The sequence below is a fragment of the Gopherus evgoodei genome, chromosome 1 (assembly GCF_007399415.2).
Source record: "Gopherus evgoodei ecotype Sinaloan lineage chromosome 1, rGopEvg1_v1.p, whole genome shotgun sequence".
Lineage (NCBI taxonomy): Eukaryota > Metazoa > Chordata > Testudines > Testudinidae > Gopherus > Gopherus evgoodei.
In genome coordinates, this window is record NC_044322.1 from 336729679 (window position 1) to 336755477 (window position 25799).

Below are 25799 nucleotides of genomic sequence, written 5' to 3' on the forward strand. Positions count from 1 at the left end.
GTTCATCTGCAAATTTGACACCATCAGCTCAGGATTGAACAAAGACTGTGAATGGCTTGCCAATTACAGAACCAGTTTCTCCTCTCTTGGTTTTCACACCTCAACTGCTAGAACAGGGCCTCATCCCCCTGATTGAACTGACCTCGTTATCTCTAGCTTGCTTGCTAGCACACATATATATACCTGCCCCTGGATATTTCCATTACATGCATCTGAGGAAGTGGGTATTCACCCACGAAAGCTCATGCTCCAAAACGTCTGTTAGTCTATAAGGTGCCACAGGATTCTTTGCTGCTTTTACAGATCCAGACTAACACGGCTACCCTCTGATACTCCTACATCTAGAATCTTCCAGCTAGTCATATGAACCCATGGATTTACCAGGAGCCTTAAAGAACCTTTATCAGGCATTTTAAATCAAAACTATTCAGCTCATAGTAGGCTTTGTCTTCAACTTTTGCTTTTATAGTTTAGGCTGGCTGAGTTGGAGTTGTTACCATGGACATCAGAGTACAGGTCTGTTGATAGCTGAAGGGTTAAAAAGCTTCCAGTTCATTTCTGGGTTCTCCAAACAAGACCACTAGCAAAAAGTAGGGAAGATCAGACATTACATTTGATGCGTAAGATAAAATGGGAGGAGCTAGATATTTTACTCATTTTCTGTCCTATTCTTGACTTCATCTTTCTTACATCTAGAATTACATTCCTCATACAGTGGACTAGATGGCTGTCAAATCCCATCCTTTACCTTGCTTTCTAAAGCTGACCTCATTGTTTTAGCTGTTCCTGCCATATTCTCCTACCTCGAAGTTATCAGAATTTAAAATTAGTCTAATGCAGTTTTCACTCTGATCCCATTTTTTCCATTTTCTAAATCTGTTACAGAAAAAGCCTTCAGTGCAGGCAGTTCAATTTATATGAACTTTGCAAAGTTCTGACATTACTATCTTTAACAATATCCTGATTATGTGTCAATGCACCATTAGATCCAGCTTTTTCTTGAATGTGGCTATTTTAGCTTCCTGAAATATTCCATGGCACAATTAGCATGTAACATATTTGGTGGCCCAAAAACACTTTATTTCCAGACTTGCTATACTTCCATATGTATACAGACAATTAAAATCCCTTAGCTACAAAGACAACTACCACATTAGCTTTAATTTTCAGTTTAATTTTAGTACTTTAGATCATTTTATTTACTAGCAAACCTTTAGAAAAAGGTTACTGTTATGTATAATTAGACTTAAAATAATTTTACTAAAGCAGACATACAGGACTTTTTTTTTTTAAAACTACATGGATCTGCAACAATGCAGGAAGACAGTCATGTTAATCAAGTGCTCCCAATTTGGATTTGCTGAACAGATTATTCTAGTTCAATTTTGTCAACACAAGTTACATTCTAGTAGTACATTAAAGGGATTTTATTGCATGATATTCACTTCACACAGTCCTATTAAGATAGCTAATATATCAAATCAAGATTGCAGATGCTAGTCCCAAGAATTTTTGGCTGAGCTAAGGTTTAGTTTAGAACTTCAGCAGAGGGGAATCCAGATTCTCTTTGTTCACTTCAGGACTCAGAGTGATAAGAGGAGAACTCAAATCTATTAGCTGAAAGACAGAAATGAAGTGACATAAGATTTAGTTAGTATCTTGCCAGATAGTTACTCTACACATAGGACTATCAAGAACACAGGTAACTTCAGCCAGTCACCCTAATGTAGGGGTTGGCAAACTTTTTGGCCTGAGGGCTACATTGGGTTTCAGAAAGTGCCTTCCCAAACAGCCAGGCATGGCCCGGCCCAGCCCAACCCCCCATCTAGCCCCCCCCGCTTCTTGCCCCTGATGGCCCCCCGGAACTCCTGCCCCATCCACCCTCACCGCTCTCTGTTCCCTGACTGCCCCCAACCCCCACTCCATCCACACTTCCTGCTCTGTCCCGACTGCCCTGACCCCTGCCCCATCCAACCACCCCTTCTCCCTGACTGCTCCCAGAACCCCCATCCCCATTCAACCCCCCCATTCTCTGCCCTCTGACCACCCCAATCCCTATCCACACCCCTGGCCCCCTGACTGCCACCCCAAACTCCCCTGCCCTCTATCCAATCCCCACAGCTCCCTGCCCCCTTACCGTGCTGCCTGGAGCACCAGTGGCTGGTGGTGTGGCTGCACCAGGACAGGCAGCTGCACTGCCCAGCTAGAGCCAGCTACACACCGCACAGCACAGAGCACTGGGTCAGACCGGGCTCTGCAGCTGCGCTGCCCCAGGAGCTCGCAACCCTGCCACACAGAGCGGGTGCAGTGAGCTGAGGCTGTGAAGGAGGGGCCAGCAGCTAGCCTCCCAGGCCAGAGGAGCTGGGGAGAATGGTCTCGCGGGCTGGATGTGGCCCGCAGGCTGTAGTTTGCCCACCTCTGCCCTAATGGTAGTGCAGTTAACTTCTAGAACATCAGCAGTACTATTAAGTCAAAGATCTTTTCTTCAGGTGCCTGAAGACAAATACCTACACCCCACGTAGATGTTCAATTTAGAGCCCCTCTACCCAACTGTAAAAGTTTAATTTCGGCAGAACCCAATGAACCAATCAGAGCCCCTTGTGCTAGGTGCTATACAAAAGGAGACCTAGTCTCTGCCCCAAGTTATCAAAGAATGCCAGTCTATCATGACTGAATTAGCTCCCAAAGGTTTAAAAACAAACAAACCACCACCTATTTTACTTGTTTTGGATCTCTAGTTTTCTTGCTACACTAAGAATTTATGCAAAAAATACATGGGGCCTGAGTCTTAGGGCTAAAATCCCTTTGTGAATCAGCTGGTGTGATACTGAGCCTCTCAACACTTAACTTTTACGTGCTTAGAAGATTTAAAAAAAACAACACTGGGATTCAAAGCCAGAGTTAGGTACTCAGATTTCCTGTACAACAGAGGAAGAGGGGTGCCTAAAAATGGGATTCACAAAAGCTAGGATGGTGGGTCACCCCCCACCACCGCTAGCTGCTGAGAGATGTCAAAGAGGCATGTGTTCTACCTGCCTCTTCCCCCCTTTTTCCCCCTCCCACCCGCCATGATAATTTGTATTCCAATGTTAAATCCATTATAGTTTTGTAAAAAGAGTTTGTACAAAATATGCCTTGTGAGGTATCATCTGAAAATCCATCACGTGCTGATTATTATTGTCCTGGTGAAATGTGTGGCCACTTTGTATAGCATTACTGAGACATATTCCAAGTTTAGACCAATTCCTCAAAGACAAAAGGCAAACTGATGCCTCAGCTAGGTGTCAACAAAATAAAATGGACTAACAGCTGGTTAAGCACCCATTCTTTGGCAGGAAAAAGGATGGGAGTGAGAAATTTACATCTTGTCAAAAAAACAGCTGGAAGTTCCTGACTCCACAGACTTTGTCTCCTGAACCCCAGCTGGAGATGATTCTCAAAAGAGGAGGAAAAGATAAAAATGGGGAACAAACCCCCCCAAAGGATCTCTCTCCCTTCATCTCTACTACAGCATCGACAACACTTGAAAAAGGTCAAAGGAAGCATCATTAGACAGTGGAGGGATCATGGCTGAAAGATTCAGCCAATAAGACTGCTAGAACATGTTGTGAGAGAAACCTTATGCTTTGAATTCACTTAACTGTTAAGTTAGGTGTTTTACCTTTTATTTCTTTGTAACAAATTCTATTATACCTCATTACTTGTAATCACTTAAAATCTATGTTTCCATAGTTAACAAACTTGTTTTATTGTTTTATCTAAATCCGTGTTTGGATTGAAGTATCTGGCAAATTCCATTTGAGAGAACAAGATTTGTGCATATCATCGTGTATTAATGAAACGACCAACTATATATAAGCTTGTATTGTTCAGAAGGGGCTGGGCAGTATAAGATGCACATCTGGGGGGGGGGTGGAGGGGGGGAAGGGAAATCTGGGACTGGGAGCTTTCTAGTGTTGCCCTGTAATGTAATTCCAGGGTGGCTGGCTGTAGCACTCATACAGTATAACTGGTAGTGATTTAATGATAACATGCTTTGTGTGGGCAGACCAGGAGTGGTTGCTCTCACACAGAGCTGTGTAAAAGGCACTCCACATTGGAGAACTGAGGGGGACACAGCTGTCCATCAGTCCAGATTGTACCCTGGGGAATGTCACACACCCCTCTTAAATTTATTTTCTACAGTAGTTCCATTCTTTAAGAGTAATTGGGCCAGAGAGAGACCACACATGCATGAGAAGGGCTGTATAGCTGGGTGGTTAGAGCAGTCACTAAGGATGTGGGAGACCCAAGATCCAGTCCCCCTGCTTCACTGACTAAGTGTTTATCCAAAGTGACAGGTTTCAGAGTAGCAGCCATGTTAGTCTGCAAGGTGCCACAAGTACTCCTGTTCTTTTATCCAAAGTGAAACAGCTTCAACAGGAGAGACTGACATCAGAAGTTTGAGCATTGACCTGAGAAGTGGGAGACTCCTGTTTAAATGTACAGATTAAATGGATATATAAAATCCCCTCATCCAGGCAGAAGGGGATACTTAAACTGGTAGGCTCCCACATCCTAGGGGAGTAACCTAACCACTGGTTCTACTCTTAACTCAGGCTTTGCAGATCATAGTATTCCTGTGATTTTTCTAGACACTCATGTCTTTTTGTGGATCTGGGCCTTACTTATTAGTAAAATAAAAGCACCAGCACTTTCACCAGATGTTTTTATCAAGTTGTTGTCCCCTAAAAAGCACCATTTGTTTCAGGGAATCACAGTAACAGATTTTGGTAATAGCTTACTCCCCTTACCATTCCCTCCCAAACACATCTTTTAAAGTCATGGAATAACTACTTAGTTAAGTCCTACACTCAACGTGTGCACATGTGCCTTGAACACTAGGAATATTGTCAGTGTGCACTACTGCCATATCTACTTTTCTATATTGGCTCCAGTGGAGGGAAAGCCAAGAGTCGACATTGCCCTGCACATTAGTGACCAAGCTACTTTTAAAAGCCAAAGTCAAGCCTCAGCTGCTTTGACTTTTCAAAAGCGGTGACCATGTCAGGAGTGATGGCCAGTTTACACAAACCTCCACATGCAAAACTGGTCTGAATTTGTGCAGTTCTGAAAACCAATGCTGCAGTTAGGGGTTTTGACAGACATGGTCTCACAGCAGAGAAGAGTAGCAGGAATATACTCTAGCTGGCTAGTAAGCAGTAGTGTGCCTCAGAATTAATTTCTACAAGAATATGAAAGCTCTGAATATGACTTCCTGACTGGCTATGTCCATGGGATGATTCTATCCAGTCCCTTGTACAACCTCACAAAATGTACTAAAAGTGTCATGACATGCCACTGCTACTAAGAGAAGTGTAGTGAGCTTGCACAGAGCTGTGTTTCCACAACAATTGATGCAGCTAGTTTTTTGACTTCCAGCACAGCAAGAGTGGGCCATGCAAAGCTGAATAATTAAGATCCTTGATTCACAGAATCATAGAATATCAGGGTTGGAAGGGACCTGATTCATGAACTGATGCTCATTCATAGCTGTGTTTTACAACAAAAATGTTCACTCACCTTAGAGATTGAAAGGGAAGAGACAGCAAGAAGAATCCATAAATCGGATTCATCTTAAAAAAGAGTGTTGGATTAAATATAAGGTACTAGTGCCAAGTGTATTTCATATACAATACATTGTTACAGGGGAGAAATAACTATTTTACATACAAATTCATACAACCAAACAATTGGTTTTTGCAGTATTTTTATGCATTTATGGAAACAAATGATTGAGATAAGATTGAGATACCTTACCTGTCCTACCACACTAGGTTTTAATGGAATAACTTTATTCACTTCCGGAGTATTAGAAAGGTCAATGAGAGGTCTGCTTTCACATTCCAAAGCAGCAATGGAAGTTTTATCTATTCCAATATCTACCAGCAAGACCTAGAAATAGTAAATAGTTTATTTTCCTCTGTTTATTGTGCTTCCTTCAGAAGAATGTAGGTAAGTCAGTTATTGACTTACAGGGAAAAGCCATAAAAAGCAACCAGCAATTCTTAGGTTTGTAGGTTATACGTAGACCATCCTAAAGGCAGCATAGCTTGGTGGATGTGGGGAGGAGTAGTGTGCAGAACAGCGGTGGTACAGTATTATGTAACTGCGAGAGAATATTTTTCAAATATGATTGTTTCATATTTCAATTTTTCGATTCAGTTTTAACCTTGTACCTACAACTGTGACCTGACAACATTTTGACAAAGAAACAGTTCTATCAGATTACTACCTTTAGTCACACCTCTGTCCAATTTGATTGTTATCCAGTATTTACATACACCAAACAAAATATATAGCAAGCTTCCAGCAATCAGTGAACAGAATACCAGAGAAAATAGCTACAGTTGAACTAACAATGAATAATTGATAGTTTGGTCTATGACTGATATCTGCAAGCAATTCCAGCAAATATGAGTTTAGACTTTTTTTTTCTTTTAACACTATGGTTTGAACAGTTCTCTACAGACATTCAATACTGTCCAAAAACAGATATATTGCATAATTGCGATTAGAATTACCCCACATTGTATTTTGTTTCATGATTGGATTCATAAATACACAAGGACTTTCCAGTGCGGATAACTGGGAGTGCAAATTTAAATTTGACCTGCAATTATTTGTGCAGGTGACAGAAATTAGTTTTCCAGGAACATTTATCCCAATGAAGAAATGTTGTTCAGCGGTAGGATAAACAAACACTAAGGGCACACATATGCCTAATCTAGATTGCTTCAAAATTTGAGCAAGTTTTTAGTTAGTAGACAGCTCACATTTTCATGGAGTTCACTCAACGGCAGCTTTTACAAGAGGGAAAAGTGGATTCAGTTTAGTTTACCTACCTCATTAGTTTGTGCTCCTTCAGCTGGCTGTTTCTGTATTTCAGTCTGTGCTATTTCAGTAGTCTTTTCTGGTGAAAAGACAAGTGTAAGAGGTATCATAGGTGGAGGAAATAAGTCATCATCTTCAAATGATGACACTTGTGTCTTGGTGTCCTTTGCCTGTTTAGAACTGGGAGAAAGTAAAGTTGGCAAGTATTTAATAGTAATGCCTAATGAACAGCTCTTAAATGTTCATGTCATTTAGCTGCCCAACAAAAGCTAGAGTGGCATTTGATAGCTTTATTTTTCTCCATTTTGTGAAATCCCTCAGTCTGAAATAATGTCTTATTTATTCATTATCTAAAAGCATGCTAGGCATATAACATAACTTAAAGACACTGTCCCTGCCCTGAGGAATTACAATTTAAATAGACAAGTCAAAGTAGTCTACAGTGTACAAGAAAAATGGGCAATCCATATTTGGTGGATACTTTTAGGATACCACATTTGAAAATTTTAGCTTAAGTTTCTGGAAGCTTATGCAGAGACTGCTATATCAAAGAAGTGCTGATGGTATTACATGTCACTGAACTGGTTCAGTCCAATCCCAGGTGAAGGGAGAAGTACAAAATTGGACAAATTGGAGGATTCCAAAGTTGCAAGCTTAACAATCAGTGGGATAGTGGAGTTGGGAAAGTGGAGGGTTTTTGGAAGAAAGAACATTTTGCACTTGTAGTTTGAGGAAGTAACTGAACATTTGAGAGATGTGAGAGAGGCATGATGATGCTTGGCTTACACTGGAACAAAAAGTTTTATTTGGGCACAATATGAAATATAAGGTTAGTTACATTTTATTCTGGGGAACCAGCACCATGAGGCTGCCATAAATACTAGCTTAAGCTGTGTATATATTTAGAGCTTGTGAAAAGATTTTGGGTTGACAGCTATGGAAGAGATTGCATCCCTTCCACAGAACAGATACAGAATTGTGGTGGTGCTGCCCAAATTCCCTTCGGTACCTAGCCAGTCTCAACTATGGCATGGAAAGACCACCTCATGGAGCAAGAGTAGTTCAGTCTTAATTCAATCCTTGGCCTCTTTTAGGATGCCAGATTTTATAATGGTGACAGCATAAGATTGGACAATACCTTAAAATGTAACTTAAACAGAACTTAAAAATAGATCATTTGACTTAACTGCCTGTTTGCTTTCCTCATCTAGAAAGTATTGTCATGTTTAGATCCTGTATTATCTTTCATATAGCTGGAAGTGTCATTGTGTTGGAACACAAAGTTACTTCTGCAGTCACTTTCTATTCAGTACATCAAGTAAACTGGCTGAGAGCAGAATTCCTCAAATACAAGTTCTATGATGCACATAATACAAGTTGATTCATAGATAGTTTGAAGGTGTGGTCAAGTGATGGATTAAAATGTGTTTATCGTCACTATTTTTACAAGAGTCTAACATTATCCCTTGGTTTAGGGATTCAGGCAAACCAAACCATGTTAGAGATTTATGTTGGAAAGAACTAACAAGTATAGCTGTGTTATTTTGCATGTTACCTGGGCATGCTTCTGCTCAACAGTAGATGAAATCTCTTACATGCTAGCATACGGCATCTGAACAACTGGACAAAATCCTTCTCCCACTGAAGTCAACAGGAGTTTTAACAGACTTCGATAAGGCTATGTTACACCTGCAGTATCTTACCCAGTTGCAAGAGTCTTTCTGGCAGACACACTGGAAACTTGACGAACAGACATAAAATGTGGAGAGGAGACAGATCTTGGCAAAGTTTTAGGAGTCATTGCTGGAATTCCTGAGATACGACGACTGGCGGGGGTAGGCAGAGCAGAACGTTTTATACTGGCTGGAGTAATTAAAATGGACCTGGAACTAAGACAAGAGTTCTGCAAGGCCCCATCTTCGGAAGGTCTGACAGGAGTGCAAACAGCCACACCACTACAGGAAAACATGCAGCATACATTAACTGAAAGCTTCTGGAAACTTGTTACAACTTCTTTCTGAATACTAGTCGGACAACAGAAATAAACAACATAAGGCAGGCTTAAGAACACAAACAGTTATGAAAGTGTTAGGATAACTAAACTTGAACATTAAAAGTGGACTGCTGTATTATGCTGGAACTGGTCACATCCTCATAGAAAAGGTTCAGTTAACAGATGTTTCAAACCTTCATTTTGTGAAAATTTCAGATTAATTTGAGACAAAATAGGAAGGAGAGCACTCAATGTAACAGAATCTTGAAGTGCACTTCTCTAGTGAACAGGTATTATGTGAAAACAGCCCTCAATAGATCTGTTTCCTGAATATATTCAGAGCTGACTTAAAAAAACAAAACCAATAACACCTCATTAGCACTGCAGAAATATCACTGCTATGTGAAAGCCAATTCTGTTCCCTTACACATCAGAATTGTCAATGAATTCCAGTTAGGTATTTATGTTACTCACTCCCAAGAAAGCCAAATTGTCTCCTCTCCATCATATCCCAGGGTGAGTTTTAACAGTTTTACTTGTGGAAGGGCAGAGTAATCTGGAAGTCAGTAGGAGAGTATAAAAACCTCACAATGTTATTTTCAAAGTAATTAGAACTGCACTTAGATTACATAGTTGCTTGACACAACACTCTTAAAATGTAGGTATAGTTAAGAAAAACATGCAAGTGACCTGTTAAGTTCTAATTACGTTACCTTCCAAATGTGCCACAAGATAATAATCTGATTGGCTGCTTTATTTTTGATGCTGTATTTTCTGGTGATGAACCTAAGGGAAGAGAAAAATATTACTCTATGTTATTACCTATTTCTTATCTATATTAGTTTAGTTTTCAACTATAACACCTCACCTACAAGTCACATGATTCATTCCATCCCAGCAGCTTTGGAACAATGTACAAATAAAGACAAATCTCACTCTCGATTAGCACATACTGTGAGGAGGATTCCAAGAAATGTTAAAATTACAAGCCAAGTTAACACAAAAAACAGCCTTCCAAAATGTGTGCTTACCTCCACATCTCTTAGGGACCTTAATCTGATTTGAAGGTGTGAGTATAACTTCAGCCTTGTCTTTTGGGCATGTGTTTCCTTTTGCTGCACTTCCATCTTTGTTCTGCTGAGATACCTTCTGTAGATTAGGAACTGAGCTCAGTCTCTGAATTCCACTGGCTAGAGTTTGGGATCCTGTCACAGAAACTGAAGACTTGGCTAAATTCCCAGCAGTAGATATTCTGGGAGTACTAACTGATCTTGTTTGCTTGCAGGACACATCAGAATGGACAGCCTGCACAGATGACATTCTGATAGGTCTAACCATAGCCAGTCTCTTTGTGCTAGATGAGAGTTTGGAGCTGCTCACAGAAATTTTTGAAGAGATGCTCGATTTAGCTGAAAGATAGAAAGCTCATATTTATACTTCTGAATTGCTAGTTGTTTCCCCTTCAACTGGTTACAAGGTACATTTAACTAATTACAAGAGAGTCTAAGTTTACGCAAGTGCAGCTGAACATACGAAAACATTATGCAATGATTTGTGATAGGTGTTCAAGCATCTGAACTATGCAGTTGTTGCAATTTAAAGGTCTCAAATTTTTCCACTTTTTAGCTACTAGTTTTGAAGTCCTAGAAGAGCGAAAACTGTAGGAAAAGTCTACCAAGTGGTTATTTGTCTTTGATGCTGCAGAAAAGCCTACTTGACATGATTCAGAAGATCAGCTTCTAGGTCAAGTGAAACAAGAGTAAGGCATTTTGAGAAGCACTTAAATATACCCTCTTTATAGGTATATTAAAGCATAACTTGTATTTTCAGTGTAGTTGTCCCAGCTACCTGAAATACATATGTTAAGGGACATTCAATGAAGTCTTCTTACCTGTGCTAGTTAAGAGTATTTAAAAATTAACTTTTTTTTAAATGACAAGTTTTAATATTCTACTTATTCACTTAAAATCTTAGTTTTTCAGTTAGACTAATTGGATTTGCTAGACAGTTTCTAGTCATTTGCATTAACTATTTCCAAGACGTACTACTAAACTTTTTCCCATTGAACTGAAGTTTTATTAAAACTTACTAATCTGTGTCCTCCAATAGCACATTCTTGCATTATACTTCCAGATAGTGACTTCCTTATTATCTAAACCTGAGGCTCCCAAACTTGGTTCACAGCTTGTTCAGTGTAAGCCCTTGGTGGGCCATGAGAATTCCCGGCCACTGGGAGCAGCATGCATCCGTACCTGCGGACACTCAGGTAAACAAAGCATCTCATGGCCCGCCAGGGGCTTATACTGAACAAGTCGCAAACCAGGTTTGGGAACCCCATATCTATACGTTATGTTGACTGGGCTAGAGTTTAGTTTTCAAGGCTCTACACAGTTCTTCTCCCTGCCTACAGTTCATCTGTGGTCACTGAACATTCTCTTTGGACCCTGTTATTCCCCCCAACACACACTTCACTTTTCTCAAAGACTTCAGTGCTTGCTCATGCAGGCCACTATGCTTGGAGTGTTTCCCCAATCATGCATGCCAAAATACTTTCATCTCCTCCGGGTGCCTCTTTCTCTTCACTCCCTGAAACACGAAACCTCTTAGTTCACAAGAAATTAGGAGCATGTTTTCCTCTTCCACTCTTTCATTATGAGCAGTTGAGGGCAGGGACTCATTTTGTTTGGAATAAATAAGTAGTTTAGCCACATACATTATCCATATACTTCTGCAAATCCATTTTTGGATACATTTTAAAGATATCAGTTGCTCATTAAACATTGACTCGACCTCTTTATAGAGGTCAAATTTTATGCTAGAAATAGATCTGATTATATCCTGCAACTTTACTCATTAATTCAGTTTTATTAAAAAAATAAAAGGTCCCTCTCTCCCCATTTCCTCAAAAAAAAAAAAGATTATATATATATATATCGCATGGGATACAGATAAGATGGGTGACAATCCTAAAATAATTCCCTGCTAAAGATACAGTGCATTCTATTACCACCTTGGATTACTACAAAAGATATAACAGCATATGCATTTAACTAGTATTAAAGTAGTAGTTTTTTCTTATACCAGGGGTTCCCTAACTCTAGAATGCATACCCCTGCAGGTACGTGAGTCATCTCAGGGCGAGGGATACATGGGAGAAATTGTGGGTAAATTTTATTTATTGTATTTTCATAATAGGCTACTTAGACAAAACTTTAAAATTCTGTGGGAATGTGTTATGTAAAATACAGTAGTTAATTTACTTCAAGATGTACCAGTGAGAACACAGATACAGAGAGACCTCCAATCACCATACAGTGCAGGTTCAATTGGCCAGCAACAGTCCAGTCTAACTGAGCTCAGAACTTAGGGATTTATTTTCAGTTGTATATGTCACACTACATCTGTACCGAACAGTGAAATATGGACAGATGGCTAAAGACAGGTAATATTAAGAAGAACACACAGTATCAGTGATGAGAAGGGTAGGGGTACGCAGGCAGTTGGTAGATCTGGAAAGGGGTATGCAATAAGAAAAGTTTGGGAACCTCTGCTCCAGACATAAGTTGGGCAGCAGTGTGATTTCTAGGGTTCTGTCATTAAGTTTTAACAGGAAATACAGCCTGCCAACATGTATTAAAAACAGAGTGCACAGCTACAGGGACAGAGAACAGAGATGGTGCGTGTTTCGTGTAAAAAGCTAATACAGAACTTTAAAACAGGAAGTTCAGAAAGGCTTCCAAGTCTACTCTTCAGGTAGAACAACAACTGCTTCTATCTTAATGATAGGCAAATGTTTAAATATGAAATAATGTTAGAGATTTGTGCTTTAGTCTGGTTTTATAATGGATCAAGGAACTGTAAGCTATTGTATTCCACCGTAGTTTCTAATAAGTCCTGATAAAGCTTTGACAACTGCATTACTCCCTGCTTTTGTGTTAACCGCAACCTTTGTGATATTACTGTTTAAGTTTGCCATGTGCGGCTTTGGAGGAAAAAAAAAATCAGGGCTTGTGTAACAGACTTTTCTATCTCCTCCCTCTTCTCTATATCATAATGTTGTTTGTTCTCTAGATCACGTTACACTGCGGCAGTTAGAGGTTCTTGTGGCTAGCCATAATTCTAACCAGAAAGGAATTATTATGGACTATTTAAAAAAATATTAAAAAAAATTAAGTCATCACCAAGAAGCCTACCATGTAATTGTGTCAGATTCCGGTTTGTAGATATTAGCCTCATAGATTCTAAAGTCTGGTTTAATTCCAGTGCTAGAAGGCAAGAATTTGAACTACCACCCTGTCAGCTTACATGAAGTTTTATTCACCTGTTGTCAACACCAGAGAGACAAGGGGCTGAGATAATATCTTTTATTGGACCAACTTCTGTTGGTGGAAGGTACGCAGAGCTCTCTGTAGCTTGGAAAGCTATTGAAAGCTTGTATCTTCTTGGTCCAATGAAAGATATTACCTCACCTACCTTGCCTTCCATATCCTGGGAACACTCCAAACTCCACCCCAAAGACAGCCTAGTATTCTGAATCGGCAAGAAATACAGACAGACCCAAACTCATTTTGGAACCTGCAGGTCAAAAACACCCCATTAGTTATTTTAAGTTTAAAATGATTTGCATGTTGCATCTCTATGCTAATTATTACCATTTCCCCCTATGGGAGAGACAGACAAACTTGAATTCAAACTGGAGTTCATGCTCGAAATGGACGACGACGATGAAGATGAGGTGTTCTTTCTTACAGGACCATTAGCAGCACTAGGAGGTTTTAACTGTGTCTTCCTTAATCCGAACTGTGAATAAAGAAGTCTAGTTTATTTAACTGTACAAAAGACATTAAGCAAGCACAACAACATTTTCATTTGTTAGATTTCTACATCATTATGCATCACTGTTCTCTGGGTTCATTTGTCCCAGGGACAAGTTCTATAATCCTGTTTTAAAATGTTTAAGGTTAAGTAAAAAGCAGACTGCTGGGAAGCAAAAAAAATAAAATAAAAATGTAATTATACGTTTGTATGGTACTTAAGTTCTTATGTAGAACTGGAATAGGTTAGGTCTCAGAAATTGATTTTTAGCCCGGTGGTGTTCCCTCTCCGCCCCCACCTCAAGTATATCCCTAAGATGGATTCTAAGTACACCTCTACCCCGATAGAACGCTGTCCTCGGGGGCCAAAAAAATCTTACTGCATTATGGGTGAAACTGCATTATATTGAACTTGTTTTGATCCGCTGGAGTGCACAGCCCCGCCCCCCCGGAGCGTTGCTTTACCATGTTATATCCAAATGTATGTTATATTGGGTCATGTTATATCGGGGTAGAGGTGTACATAGAAATGAAGATTAATGGGACAGTACATTAGAGTGCTATTTTTGAAGGGCTAGGCATCTTCCTCTGCCTTGCATCCAATATCTCATGTTATTACAATTCTTTTCTTAGGGAAAGTGATTGAGCAAGTTTGACTGTTATAACTAAGACTGCTCCATTAGTGTCAGATCTGGTGAGTGGCCAATATTTCATTTAACTGTACCCACTGCCAAGAAATCAGGCACCTTGGGGGAGGAGGAGCAGAGAGAAGAGGAAACAGCATAGACAATATTATGTGGCTTGCAATGTTGTACAAGTTTTAACAAAACTGAGAAACTATATTCCACAGGTTAGACGCATTTTTGGCTATTCTGCTTCCATGCTAGAAAAATGACAATCTTTCCAAGTAGCCCAATAGGTGACCACGAAGAGTAAAGACTTTAATCCACAAGCCTCCTATGAGGTCTATTATCTGCATTTCCCTGCCCCTTAATATTACATACAACATTTCATGTTAACACAATATCTAAGTATATGTTGATGCACTAAGAATAATTCTCTGTTACAAATATAGGAAAAATACTTCATGTATAACTTAGCCACCCAAGAATTGCAATTGTAGAATAGAAACTTTACCTTGAATTCATTATAAGACGAGACTGTGGCATTAAGTCTAAGTCAGAAAGCTAGGTTTGTCGTCTCCATTTTTGTATAGGTAAGAGTACCAGCACTCTTAAGAACATATTCATTCTGCAGTTGTATTAACACTTGCCATTACCTTGCTTTGAGAAGGAAGAACTGGCTTGTCTTGTAATGATGAACTCCCACTGATTGATGAGTCACATACATCTGAAGCAACACTGGATTTGTCAGAGAGTAGATCTTCAGATGACCCCATGCTGGTCAAATGTTTTTTCCCTGGTTTTGGCTGTAAGATTAAAATTTTAAAATTAATTTGAAAGCTATTACAATTTCAGTAGCTCTGAAGATTTAGCATGAGCTTATTTATTTATTTATTTATAACCCATATTTTTCATACCAGCCAACAGAAAAGCATATTGCATCTACCAAATATGTGGATTGCTAGACATTAAAAATTCCAAGTTCCCAACTATTTTAGACTCTATTAGACTTTAAAGTTGTTAAATCCAGCACAGACTATGTTCCCATTTATTGAAATTGGCTTTCTTCCTCCCTAGACACTGCAGTGGCTTTTCCTACTTTAAGAAAAGGTAGGTCTCACATTTGTAACCATAAATGTAATGCACACACAAACCCTTCTTTCCAGTAAACCAAAGGAGATTCTTCCCTGGCTGACACCAACAGCTAGACATGAAAGTTTTAGACTGCACAGCTGACAAGTCTATTCCAGTTAGCATCTGAGAGGGCCACCTGGCCAGCAACACTATCAAAGCTATGGGATAGGAGACAAAGGGGAAACAAGCGGACTATAGAAGCTCTCTTGCCCCCTTGCCTATGGCATAAATTCCTCACTCTCCTTTTCAGGAGTAAGGAGCCAACATTCTCCTCCTCAGTAGTGCACATGGAGAGAAGGAGGATCATGCTAGTTGCATAGCCTAAGCTCTGAAGGCAAAGGAACGAACAGAAGGGGGGTAGGCAGGGAACAACCTGGACAGGCCTTATGTACATGAGAGATGATTAACACAACCACCACTTCCCCTAATGTATCTGGGCAGTGTTTCAGTGTACTGCTGCATAGCTGGGTCCTCCTCAGTCTTACATAGTTGGCTAAGCATGCTCTAGGTAGGGTGTGTACAAAGACTAGAAGGTGTTATTACTGCTGTATCTCCAGAGCTGTGCCTGTTACTGTCAATTTTGAAGAAAGCTTAATATAAGTAAAGAGCCTGTTGGCATCTAAATCACCAAAAGACAGCAATAATTTTACCAAAGAGATGACAAAATAAGTATTAAATACTTACGTAGAAATCAGTCATTAATAAGTGTAAAAACTTAAAATTTAGTCAATTAAAGAAACGAACATGACTTCTTTCTGAAGTTCTAGCCACTACTTTAATAACTACTACTTCACTAGCATTGGTATAACAAGTTAAAATGTGCCTTCAGTTTACCTTGTGCATTTACCAGCTCTTTGTGTCAAGTCAGTTTCCTATTTGAGGGTCTCTCAAACAATGGAGAGATGCATTAAACAAGAAAGTTGTTAAACAAAAGCTTACAGGAGAATTAAACAGTCCCTTATCTCAAGACAACCATGTTTTTTTATTGAGTATTAAGTTATCCAGAAGAAAATTCTTTACCTTTTCTACTGTCAGTTGATGGCTTTTTCCAAGAGCAGATGAAGCCTTTGTGTGCAATTTGCTTATTGCCTTTTTATTTTTTTCATCACTTTGCTGTTCTCGGGCTAGAGGTGAAACAGATATTTTAGGAAATTTATGGATTTTAATTGGACTAGATGTGTTTGGAGGAGTTTTGTCAACTGCAGTCACAGGTAAATCTGAACGCTTCTGAAAGGAAGGAGGCAGTTGACAAATTGGGCTGTCCCACACACAGTACGTCTCCCTTTTAATAGCCCTGGGGCTTTTTTCTATGTTTCCTTTTTGAAAGATTTTTAGTTTTGACTTGGATGCTTGCACAAATTTTTCTATAACTTTGGGTTTTGGTCCTTCTGATTGGGTGACTTTGTTCTGTTCATTTTTGTTGCCACTTTCTAGCTGCAGTGCTAACAAATGAGCTTCTTTAAAAATTTCTACAAATTTCTCTCCAGTAAGAGGACTCCACATAAGCTTATCATCAGGGGTTTGAGAGATCTTTTCTTCAGCATCTTTAGTTGCTTCAATACTGACAGCAACACATTTTTCTTTGTGTCCAAGAGGTCCAATGAAAACTTCATCTTCATTTCCACTGTAAGACAGACAAGACAGTCAAGATATTGTAAAATCCTTTGCACTTCAAATATGTTCTTACCCTTAAACACTTAGCTTACCTTGCAGGAGACAGTGAAAGGTCAAAATCAAATTTTTCATCAGTTAGAAGGGGAAAGTCTGAAAGTATAACAATCTCATTAATTGTGACTATCGCTGTAGTTACAGGATTTACACAATTTGCATTGCACTATAATTTCTAACAACACTGCCAGTTGGCATTAGCCTTAACAAATTTAACCTTTAGTTACTTCTAATTTTGTTTTAAGTAGTTACTTGATCATCATTAAGTTCCCACCCCAATTGTAGTAATTCCAAAGACATTGCCAAGATGTCTTTAAAATTAACTGTGACAATAGTTCAAGTTATTAGGTCAGATAAGTAAAAATAACCACACGTCTTTCTGAACATGTTTAATTGTTTCAAATAACACTTAACATTATTAAAACCGAAATAATAGAAAAAATCTTAGTTTTTTGTGCATTTGACAACACTTTGTGCATAGCCAGTGCTCTTATTTCAGTTGAAAGTTTGTTTGTGGGACAGTCACATAGCAACAGGGAAGAGAAACATTTAAAATCAGAAAAAGGCTGTAAAAGCAAAAATGTTGAGAGCCCATGGGGAAAGTGACCAAGACTACTTTTAACACTGAAATGAAACAGTTGTCAAAATGACTAAGAAAATATTCAGCTTAAAGGTAGTTTCTTTATCACCCATTCCTTTTGCATTGCACTCAACTGAAACAATTAAAATAAGCTACTAAATTTCACCCTAGAAGTTTGCAGCTGAAGAGAGGATGTTATTGAGTTTAGAGGCGGCCAAAAGATGCAGGAAAGTGAGAAAGCTATTTTAATCAGAGCAGTTTTGGTGAAGTGGGAAAGCACCAGACTGGAACGGATCAGAGAACTAGAAGGGTGAAATGTAAACCAGTTGTCAAATGTTTAAAAGGCAAAGAAGATGAGGGGAAATGAGATACAGTAGTAATTAGGAAAGCTAGGACAGACTTCTAACCTCCCAGCAAGAGAAGAATAAGAGGACTTGTTTAAATAAGGCACAGAACAAGTCAGAGGACAGTAGTTAGGTGAAAATAAGGGAATGACAAGGCCTGCCTGGAACTGAAAGGCAGCAGAATGGAGATCTAACTGGGATATGGAAAAAAAAGGGAGAGGGTAAGGAGGGGACAGAGTGGAACCCAAGCAAACAGAAAGTTCCTAGTGGGGGGTGTCAGTTTTGTCTGTCAGCCAGATCTGAGATTAGGGATGTGGGCTTCAAGTGGCATGGTGGGTGTCAAACATTCAGAAGAGATGTCAAGAGTTGAGGCACTTAGAATATAGTAGCACTTAGACATAGTAACGGTGAGTGTCACCACATTAACTTTCAGGCACCTAGAAAAATCACTGGGATTCACAAAGTTCAAGTTACGTGCTCAGGCTTCCTATACAATGAATGGAAGGAGATAGTTGACTATTTATCCAGACAAGCTTCAATAGGAGATACTGAGGGGGCTCCTCAACAGAATATTCTATAGCCTAGGCGGGGTCGGCAACCTTTTGGAAGTACTGTGCCAAGTCTTCATTTATTCACTCTAATTTAAGGTTTTGTGTGCCAGTAATACATTTTAAACATTTTTAGATGGTCTCTCTCTATAATATATAACTAAACTATTGTTGTATGTAAAATAAATAAGGTTTTAAAAAATGTTTAAGAAGTGTCATTTAAAATTAAAATGCAGATCTTATCAGTTTAGTGTGATCCTTGCCCTTGCTGAGTTTTCCAATGTCTGGCACGTATTTGGATACTTTAAGCTACACACAGGCTTCTGAATGATCAGTTGTTAACCGGCTCCAAGAGGGACAGAGGACAGATTTCAGGTATGAAAATACCTATTCATACAGATATATGTGGACCCAAATGCTGAAAGCATTGCAAACACAATTTTCTTCAAACAGTTAAATTTCACTGGCAGGGATGTGCAGCAGGTCAGAATAGAGGAGCCAAGATCTCTCTCGGTAACTTTGCACTCTGCAGATCTACAAACTTTGATACCCACAATTCTGAGCTTTTTAACTGAATGAGCTGCGTTTCAAAATCTTCAACACCCATCCACTGAAATACAGACAAATCTAAGTCGCTTTCATTGAACTTTTCAGGTTTAATTAAAAAAGAGAGCATTGGGCCAAATTGCTGGAAATGTCAGAAAATTCTGATTCCAGTTCTTGCATGTACGTTCCAATCTCATCGACACTGACAGTGCAATGTGTCAATAGCTCTTTTATGTGTTGGAAGTAGCAGAAAGTTGAAGTTTGAATATCCCATGAAAAAACTGCTAGTTTTATAACAAATGCCTTTCAGATTCATAAAGATCCAGAACCATTTGCCCTGCACCCTGGACACAGAGGTTGAGTTCGTTCAGGTGAGCAGTGATGTCAGTTAGAAACATGAGCTTACACAGCCATTTGTCATCATCCAATTCAGGGTAGTTTTGTCCTTTTTCCGACAAAAAGGCCTTGATTGCATCAAAACAGTTTACAAAGTGCACCAAAACCTTGCCATGACTTAGCCGTCAAATGTTGCTGTGAAGTGGAATGTCATTATAAGCACTGTCCATCTCTTCTAGCAGTGCTTGAAACTGTCTGTGGATCAAAGCAGATCGAACAACAAGGACATTCACAATTTGCATCACTGTATTCATCACATTATTAAGCTCTGAATTAGATGCAGGTTTTCTTGATGGATGTTACAGTGAAATTCCACTGTTGTGCGGCCAATTTGATCTTCAAGTAACTTTACAAATCCCTTCTGTTTTCCGACCACTGCAGGAGCACCATCTGTTGTCACACAATATTTTTCTGATGTCAACTCCTTCTTCTTCAAAATGGTTTACAAAAGTTTCTGCTATATCTTCCCCCTTTGTTGTGCCATACAGGGTTTTAGGCAACAAAGTTTCTCTTGGATTTCATCAGAAGCACAGTATCTTGCAACAACTGCCAAACATGGAACGTTGCTTATGTCCATGCACTCATCAACTGCAATGCTAAACACTGTTTCTTTTAATGCAGTTGTCTGCTTTTCATTAATGTTTTCTGCCATTTCACTTATGCGTGTCTCAGTTCTGGCAGAGACAAGCAGTTCCTTTATTCTAGATACAGATCTTTGTTTGGCAAATCATTGAACAAAACCTCTGAACTGCTGAGAAAAATTTCTTTTATGTATTCCCCATCTGTAAATGGCTTTCCATTTTTTGCAATGCACTATGCAGTCTTGTAACTTCCTTTTGTGGCTTGATTTTTACTTACACTTAAGCATTTAAAAAGACTGCTTTGCTTCTCGTATCCTGCTACTATCTTTTTGATTGATTCAGTCTTGTCTGCTTCGTCAAGAAAGGTTTTCTCGTGCTTCGTTTGAAAATGTTGAACATTTGATGTGTGACAAAACACTTTCACAACAGAAAGTACAAACAGCATGGTCCTTCTTTTGAATGAATCCAAATGTGTCTGTCCAAGAAGGCTGAATGAACGGACATCTAACTTGGCTTTCTTAGGAGCTGACATTTTGTCAAATGTACCCCTCAACTTACAGTGGGGAAAAAAAAATCACAACAGACGGCACACACAACGTCAAACGCAGTGCGCTGTTCATGTGATGTGATAGTGATGTAAGCAGCAAATCAGGACTTAAAAATATCCCAGTACAGTGGCTCTGGAACAATTTTTAAGGTGGGGGTTGTGAACTGCATACCCTCTTGCCCCTGTCTGCATCCCTCACTGCCCTAGGCTGGGGACAGTGGTCCACAGCTGGGGCTGGCTGCAGAGCCCCGGGCTGGCGGCCAGGACCCCAGGATGGCAGCAGAGCCCCTGGGACCGGTGGATGGGATTGGCAGCAGGTTGAGTGGGGCCAGGACCCCAGGCCAGCAGCAGAGCCCCCAGGACTGGTGGCTGGGACCCAGGCACTGAGAGTACCACTCAAAATCATCTCGCATGATGCCTTTGGTTGCTGACCCCTGCCTGAGAGGTGGCAGATCCCTGTTCAAATCCCCTCTCTGAGTCAGGTGGAGAGAATGACTTGAACTGTGGGTCTCCACCTCCTAACCACTGGGTTAAGCATTATAAGGGAGGTCTTCCTCCACTCCATTTTGTGTGAACTCATCCATGAGGACCTAATCTGGCAGACAAGTTCTGAGCCTAGTTACTGGATTTGGCCCTGGAGATGAGTTAGGCAAAAGAATGCCTATCTTCCTCCAGATTAGTGCATTGCATTGGGGCTTAAGCATCTGGTTGCCTGGAGTGAGGTTGCAGTGCACTTGCTGAGAGGCAGAAAAACAGGCTCTTAGGGAATTTTTACTGAAAAAAAAATGAACTCACTTGGCACAGACAAGCACCTAAAGCACCCTTCACCCCCAGCCCTGTGCTCGGTCCACTCCAACTCTCAGCTCAGTGCAGAGAGAGGAAGAGAATGGGCCAGAACCAGGGAGAAAGTAGGTACCCACTGTATGTGGGCAGGGCTGGGACCCCAGATCGGCACTGGGCTGAGCGGGTCCAGCAGCCGGGATCCCGGCTGGCAGGGGCCGGAGGATGGAACCCCTGAGCGGCAGTGAGCTGAGCCGCTCAGCCCACTGCCGGTCTGGGGTCCCGGCCACCAGCCCCACACAGCCCGCTGCCGGCCTAGGTGAACAGAACCCCAGACCAGCAGCAGGCTGAGTGGGTCAGTGGCGTAAGATCAACATTTCAATTTAATTTTAAATGAAGCTTCTTAAACATTTTGAAAACCTTGTTTATTTTACAATACAACACTAGTTTAGTTATATAATATATAGACTTGTAGAGAGAGACCTTCTAAAAAAACATTAAAATGCATGACCAGCACGCAAAACCTTAAATAGAGTGAATAAATGAAGACTCGGCACATCACTTCTGAAAGGTTGCCGACCCCTGATATAGAGTATGTCAAGCATCTGTTAACAAGGAAGCTAAACTGATGGATGACCATCTCTGGGATATGGAAAGAATAAATTGCTAGACCAGACTTCAGAGTAGAAATAGTCGGGAGATTAGAAAGACCCTAAGTGCCACCATGACTCTGCAATGTTGCAGAGGCTGCCAGTTCAAAGAACTCTTATAGAGCTCTGCAGGAACATCACTAAGATCTAAGTAGTGGGAAACAGCAGACCATCCATGAAAAGACTGCTTACACAGCAGGTTATGGAACAGATGTGACAGAATCACTGATTTAAATAATCATAACATGTGGGGTACATCTGCACTGCAGTTGGAGGTAGAATTTCTAGCTCAGGTTGCTATACATGCTCTATCTTTGATCAAGCTAGCATGCTAAAAACATCAGTGTTGCCATAGCTACATAGCCCAAGCTAGTGACCCATGTACAATCCAGTCCAAGACCTTAAGTATGTATTTGGGCAGCTAGCCTCTTCTGCTGCCTGCACTACTGTGACTATGCTGCTATTTTTAGCCTACTAGCTCAGTCAAAGCCTGGGTGTGTATGTCTACCTGAACCAGAAATTGCACCCCCAATTACAGTGTAGCTGTATCTTAGAAAGTAGCTCAGGCTTGTATATCCCTTACTAAAAGTTATAATAAGATAATTAAACAATAGTTTTCCACCTACCACTGTTCTTGCAAACATCCAGTTTTTCTTCAGTCATATCACTTGATAAGCCTACTGACATTTCCTTTCCTTCCTCCATAGTGTCTGCAAAATAAGAGTTCAAAAAGATTCACGATAATTTAATTTTGCAGGCATGTTTTGAAGTACAGGAATCAGGTTATTGACAAGGTTTGCATTTAGGGAATCACATGCAGTGCAGTTCAATGAAGTGCAAACTCTGAAATCCATAATTTCAAAGAGCTGGATTAACTTCAGGAATAGCTCTGCAAATGACTGCAAGGTTCATAAATTCTACAAATCTCAAGTCTCCCTTCTTGTCAAATGAGATGGTGCTGAAGAACTTACAAATATAGTGGTGGGGACTCTGTAAAACAAAGCTCCAAGCCCAGCACATAGATGAGAGTTCATGGAGTTCTGCAATGTTACTTCTAAGCACTTTGATCCAGTACAGAAACGCAGGTTTAAACTATTCATGTAATCTAAGTTAGCGTAACCATACATCCCACTTCGATCAGGACAGTCTCTTTTTAAAGCCCAACTTGATGAGTTGGCAAGAGTAAACAGGACATGCAGGGGAACAAGCAGTTTGGACCAGCCCCGCAGTGTGTCCCTTTTCCCTTTGGGAAATATCTAAGTAGCTTCTGTGGGCTACCTAGCTAGATATCTGTACTAAGTACCATGGTACCTTAACATTAAGTCTTTTTTTAAACCATGTCTTAGTGAAAACTAAATCAAGTGAGCCTCTCCACAGTAAAGATTAAACGTGGTCCATTTTATAGAAGATAGGCGCACTCCTTTAATTCATGGAAAGGAAAGCAGCAAATGTATCTCCCAGGTAAGCAAAGTTAGAATTGTCTCCCCAGCTTAGCAGAACTCAAACATTGATTAGGGTTCAGTTATAAATTGTTTTCTGAGGGCGCGAGGAAATTGTAGAGATTACGTGGCTAAAGCAAACAGTGCCTTCAGCTCCACGCTCTCCGCTAGCTAGCAGCTTAGTCTGCGTATTAAGTCCCCATCCATTCGCCTCACGTGGGGGGAGGCGGCCTGCCCCCGAGCCGCTCCTTCACCCCATGGCGGAGGGGGCCGTCGCTCCTTCAACCCGCTCCGCGCCCCCTCTGCTAGACCCCCCCCCCGGAGCTCCCCTCAACTTCGCCCCCCGCCTCACTCCCCAGTCCGCGGCTTCGCCCCACCCAGGGCCTCCCCACTGCCCCCGACAGGCCAGCTGGCCACCCTCACCCCCGAGCCGTCCCGCCGACGCTGCGCACCAGCTCAGGCCCTCCGGCCGCACAGTGCACCCCGAGGCTGCGGGCGACCCCCGCTCGCTTAGAAGGGAAGCGGCGCGCAGCAGCAGCACATTTGAATTGCTCGCGGCCAGGCGCACGTAGAACTGTCACAGATCGAGCTTCCTCATTGGTAGGTTTAAACGAGGTTACAGCCTCGTGACCCTGGGCTGACGGCGTGCGGGTGGCGCGAGAACCCAATGCATGCTGGGACTCGTAGTTCAGGAGCGATGACTGCTGAGGCGCAGCGTCCCTTGGCCCTGGTTTGCTCCAGCCTGTCCCGGGGGACCTGGGTCCCTGCCCCAGCCAGGACCAGAGTGAGGCTCTCGCCGCCGTTACCCTCCACTCACGGCCCGGGCCGGCCCCGAGTCCGCGTAGGGCTCCCTGCGCCAAATTGAGGCTGTCCTGAGAGCCAGCCCGTTCATCTCCTGTCGCAACGTTCTTCCCAACTAGACCAGAGCGGGGCTCCCGCAGGGGCACTTCGGCCTCGTACCCTGAGAGCCTCGCTGGTCCCACCCCCCAACCCCCGGGTCCGCCTGCCCCAGTGTGGGGGGCACGTGCTCTGCCAGGTGTCTGGCGCCTGCGGTGGGGACAGCTTCTGCCTGCAGGGCTCATGCAATGGGGCATCATCCTGCTCTGTGGTGGCCCATCCACGACTTCAGTCCTCATGCACACGAGTCTACATCACCCCCTCCCGTGCTGGAATATGTGGCAGAGTGAGCCGGTGACAGGAAGAGTGGTCAGGGTGCAGCTAGGGTGTGACTGGGGTCCTAGTGGGGAGCTAGCTATGGTCACTCCATTAGGGTGAACCGCAAAGAATGGGGCAGACAGTCCCCATAAAGCTTCTGGATATTCCAATACTTAGGGCTGGTCTACACTAAGGGGGAAAATCGATCTCATACGCAACTTCAGCTGTGTGAATAACGTAGCTGAAATCGAAGTATCTAAGATCGAATTACCTTTCTCACGGTGCGGGATCGATGTCCACGGCTCCCCATGTCGAGTCCGCAACTCCGTTCGGGTTGGTGAAGTTCCGGAATCGATATAAGTGCGTTCGGGGATCGATATATCGCGTCTAGATGAGACGCGATATATCGATCCCCGAGCAATCGATTGCTACCTGCCAATACGGCGGATATTGAAGACGTAGCCTGAGATTTACCAAGTCAGCATAAAATAGCTTCTTTATTACATTACTGGTTAATCAGAAGTCCAAACAACACAGTTCCCTTAAAGTGATCTAGCCTCAGGCTTCCATCCAGGTACCCACATCAAATATGATGAAATTTTCTGTAAATCTTATTTCATCACGTAAAAGAAAAGGTTCTACCAATCCCAAAGGATCAGACACATTACCTCCAGCTTAATGAATGTTTCAGATCTTACCCAAATACACGCTATGGCCAGTTCTAATTAACTAAACTAAAATTTATTTTAAAAAAAGTATGGTTAAAAGCTCAATATACATATAGACATAAATTCAATCCATTGAGGTGCAGGTTTATAGCAGAGATGGTGAGCTTTGTAGTTGCAAAGAGTTCTTTCAGAAATAGTTCATAGCGTATATAGTCCAATGTCCAAATATATTCAAGGCATACCAGCATAAATAGGACCTCAGTCTTGTGACTCAAACTTCCCCCGATGAAGCCTAAGCAGATCTGAGATTACAGAATTGGGACCCAAGGATCTTTTCTACAATTTCATGTCCTCTTTGCTGCCCTCGCTTCACACAACAAGGATAACAACTCCTAACAAGGAGACTGGGGATCCAACACCAGCCACAAGTGATCATTTGGGCAAGCAATCCCACCATTTT

At 41.3% G+C, this 25799-nt stretch overlaps 1 protein-coding gene across 3 annotated transcripts; it reads right to left on the bottom strand.

Annotated features, from left to right (window-relative positions):
• Positions 1-306: 306 nt before the first annotated feature.
• On the bottom strand, positions 307-24163 carry GTSE1 (G2 and S-phase expressed 1). 3 transcript variants are annotated; one of them, XM_030549674.1, is made up of 12 exons: positions 23969-24162; positions 22704-22787; positions 17144-17201; positions 16458-17061; positions 14960-15109; positions 13519-13666; positions 9898-10275; positions 9580-9652; positions 8577-8828; positions 6885-7053; positions 5800-5934; positions 308-1617 (listed from the first exon to the last, which is right to left on the bottom strand). In XM_030549674.1, the coding sequence occupies exons 2-12, from the start codon at positions 22780-22782 to the stop codon at positions 1534-1536; spliced, it is 2130 nt and encodes a 709-aa protein (XP_030405534.1). In that variant the 5' UTR covers positions 22783-22787; positions 23969-24162; the 3' UTR covers positions 308-1533. The 3 variants fall into 3 exon arrangements, with proteins under 3 accessions (XP_030406400.1, XP_030405534.1, XP_030405026.1); XM_030549166.1 differs by having other exon boundaries at positions 23940-24161; XM_030550540.1 differs by lacking the exon at positions 5800-5934 and having other exon boundaries at positions 307-1617; positions 23940-24163.
• Positions 24164-25799: the final 1636 nt, after the last annotated feature.

Coding starts and splice junctions, on each gene's coding strand:
- GTSE1 (XM_030549674.1), bottom strand. CDS start 22,782: ATGGAGGAAGGAAAGGAAATGTCAGTAGGCTTATCAAGTGATATGACT. Junction 10,276..13,518: donor CTCTCCCATAGGGGGAAATG/GTAATAATTAGC, acceptor TCTATCTTTCAG/CTAAATCGAGCATCTCTTCA. Junction 8,829..9,579: donor TCTTGTGGCACATTTGGAAG/GTAACGTAATTA, acceptor GTTTTCCTGTAG/TGGTGTGGCTGTTTGCACTC.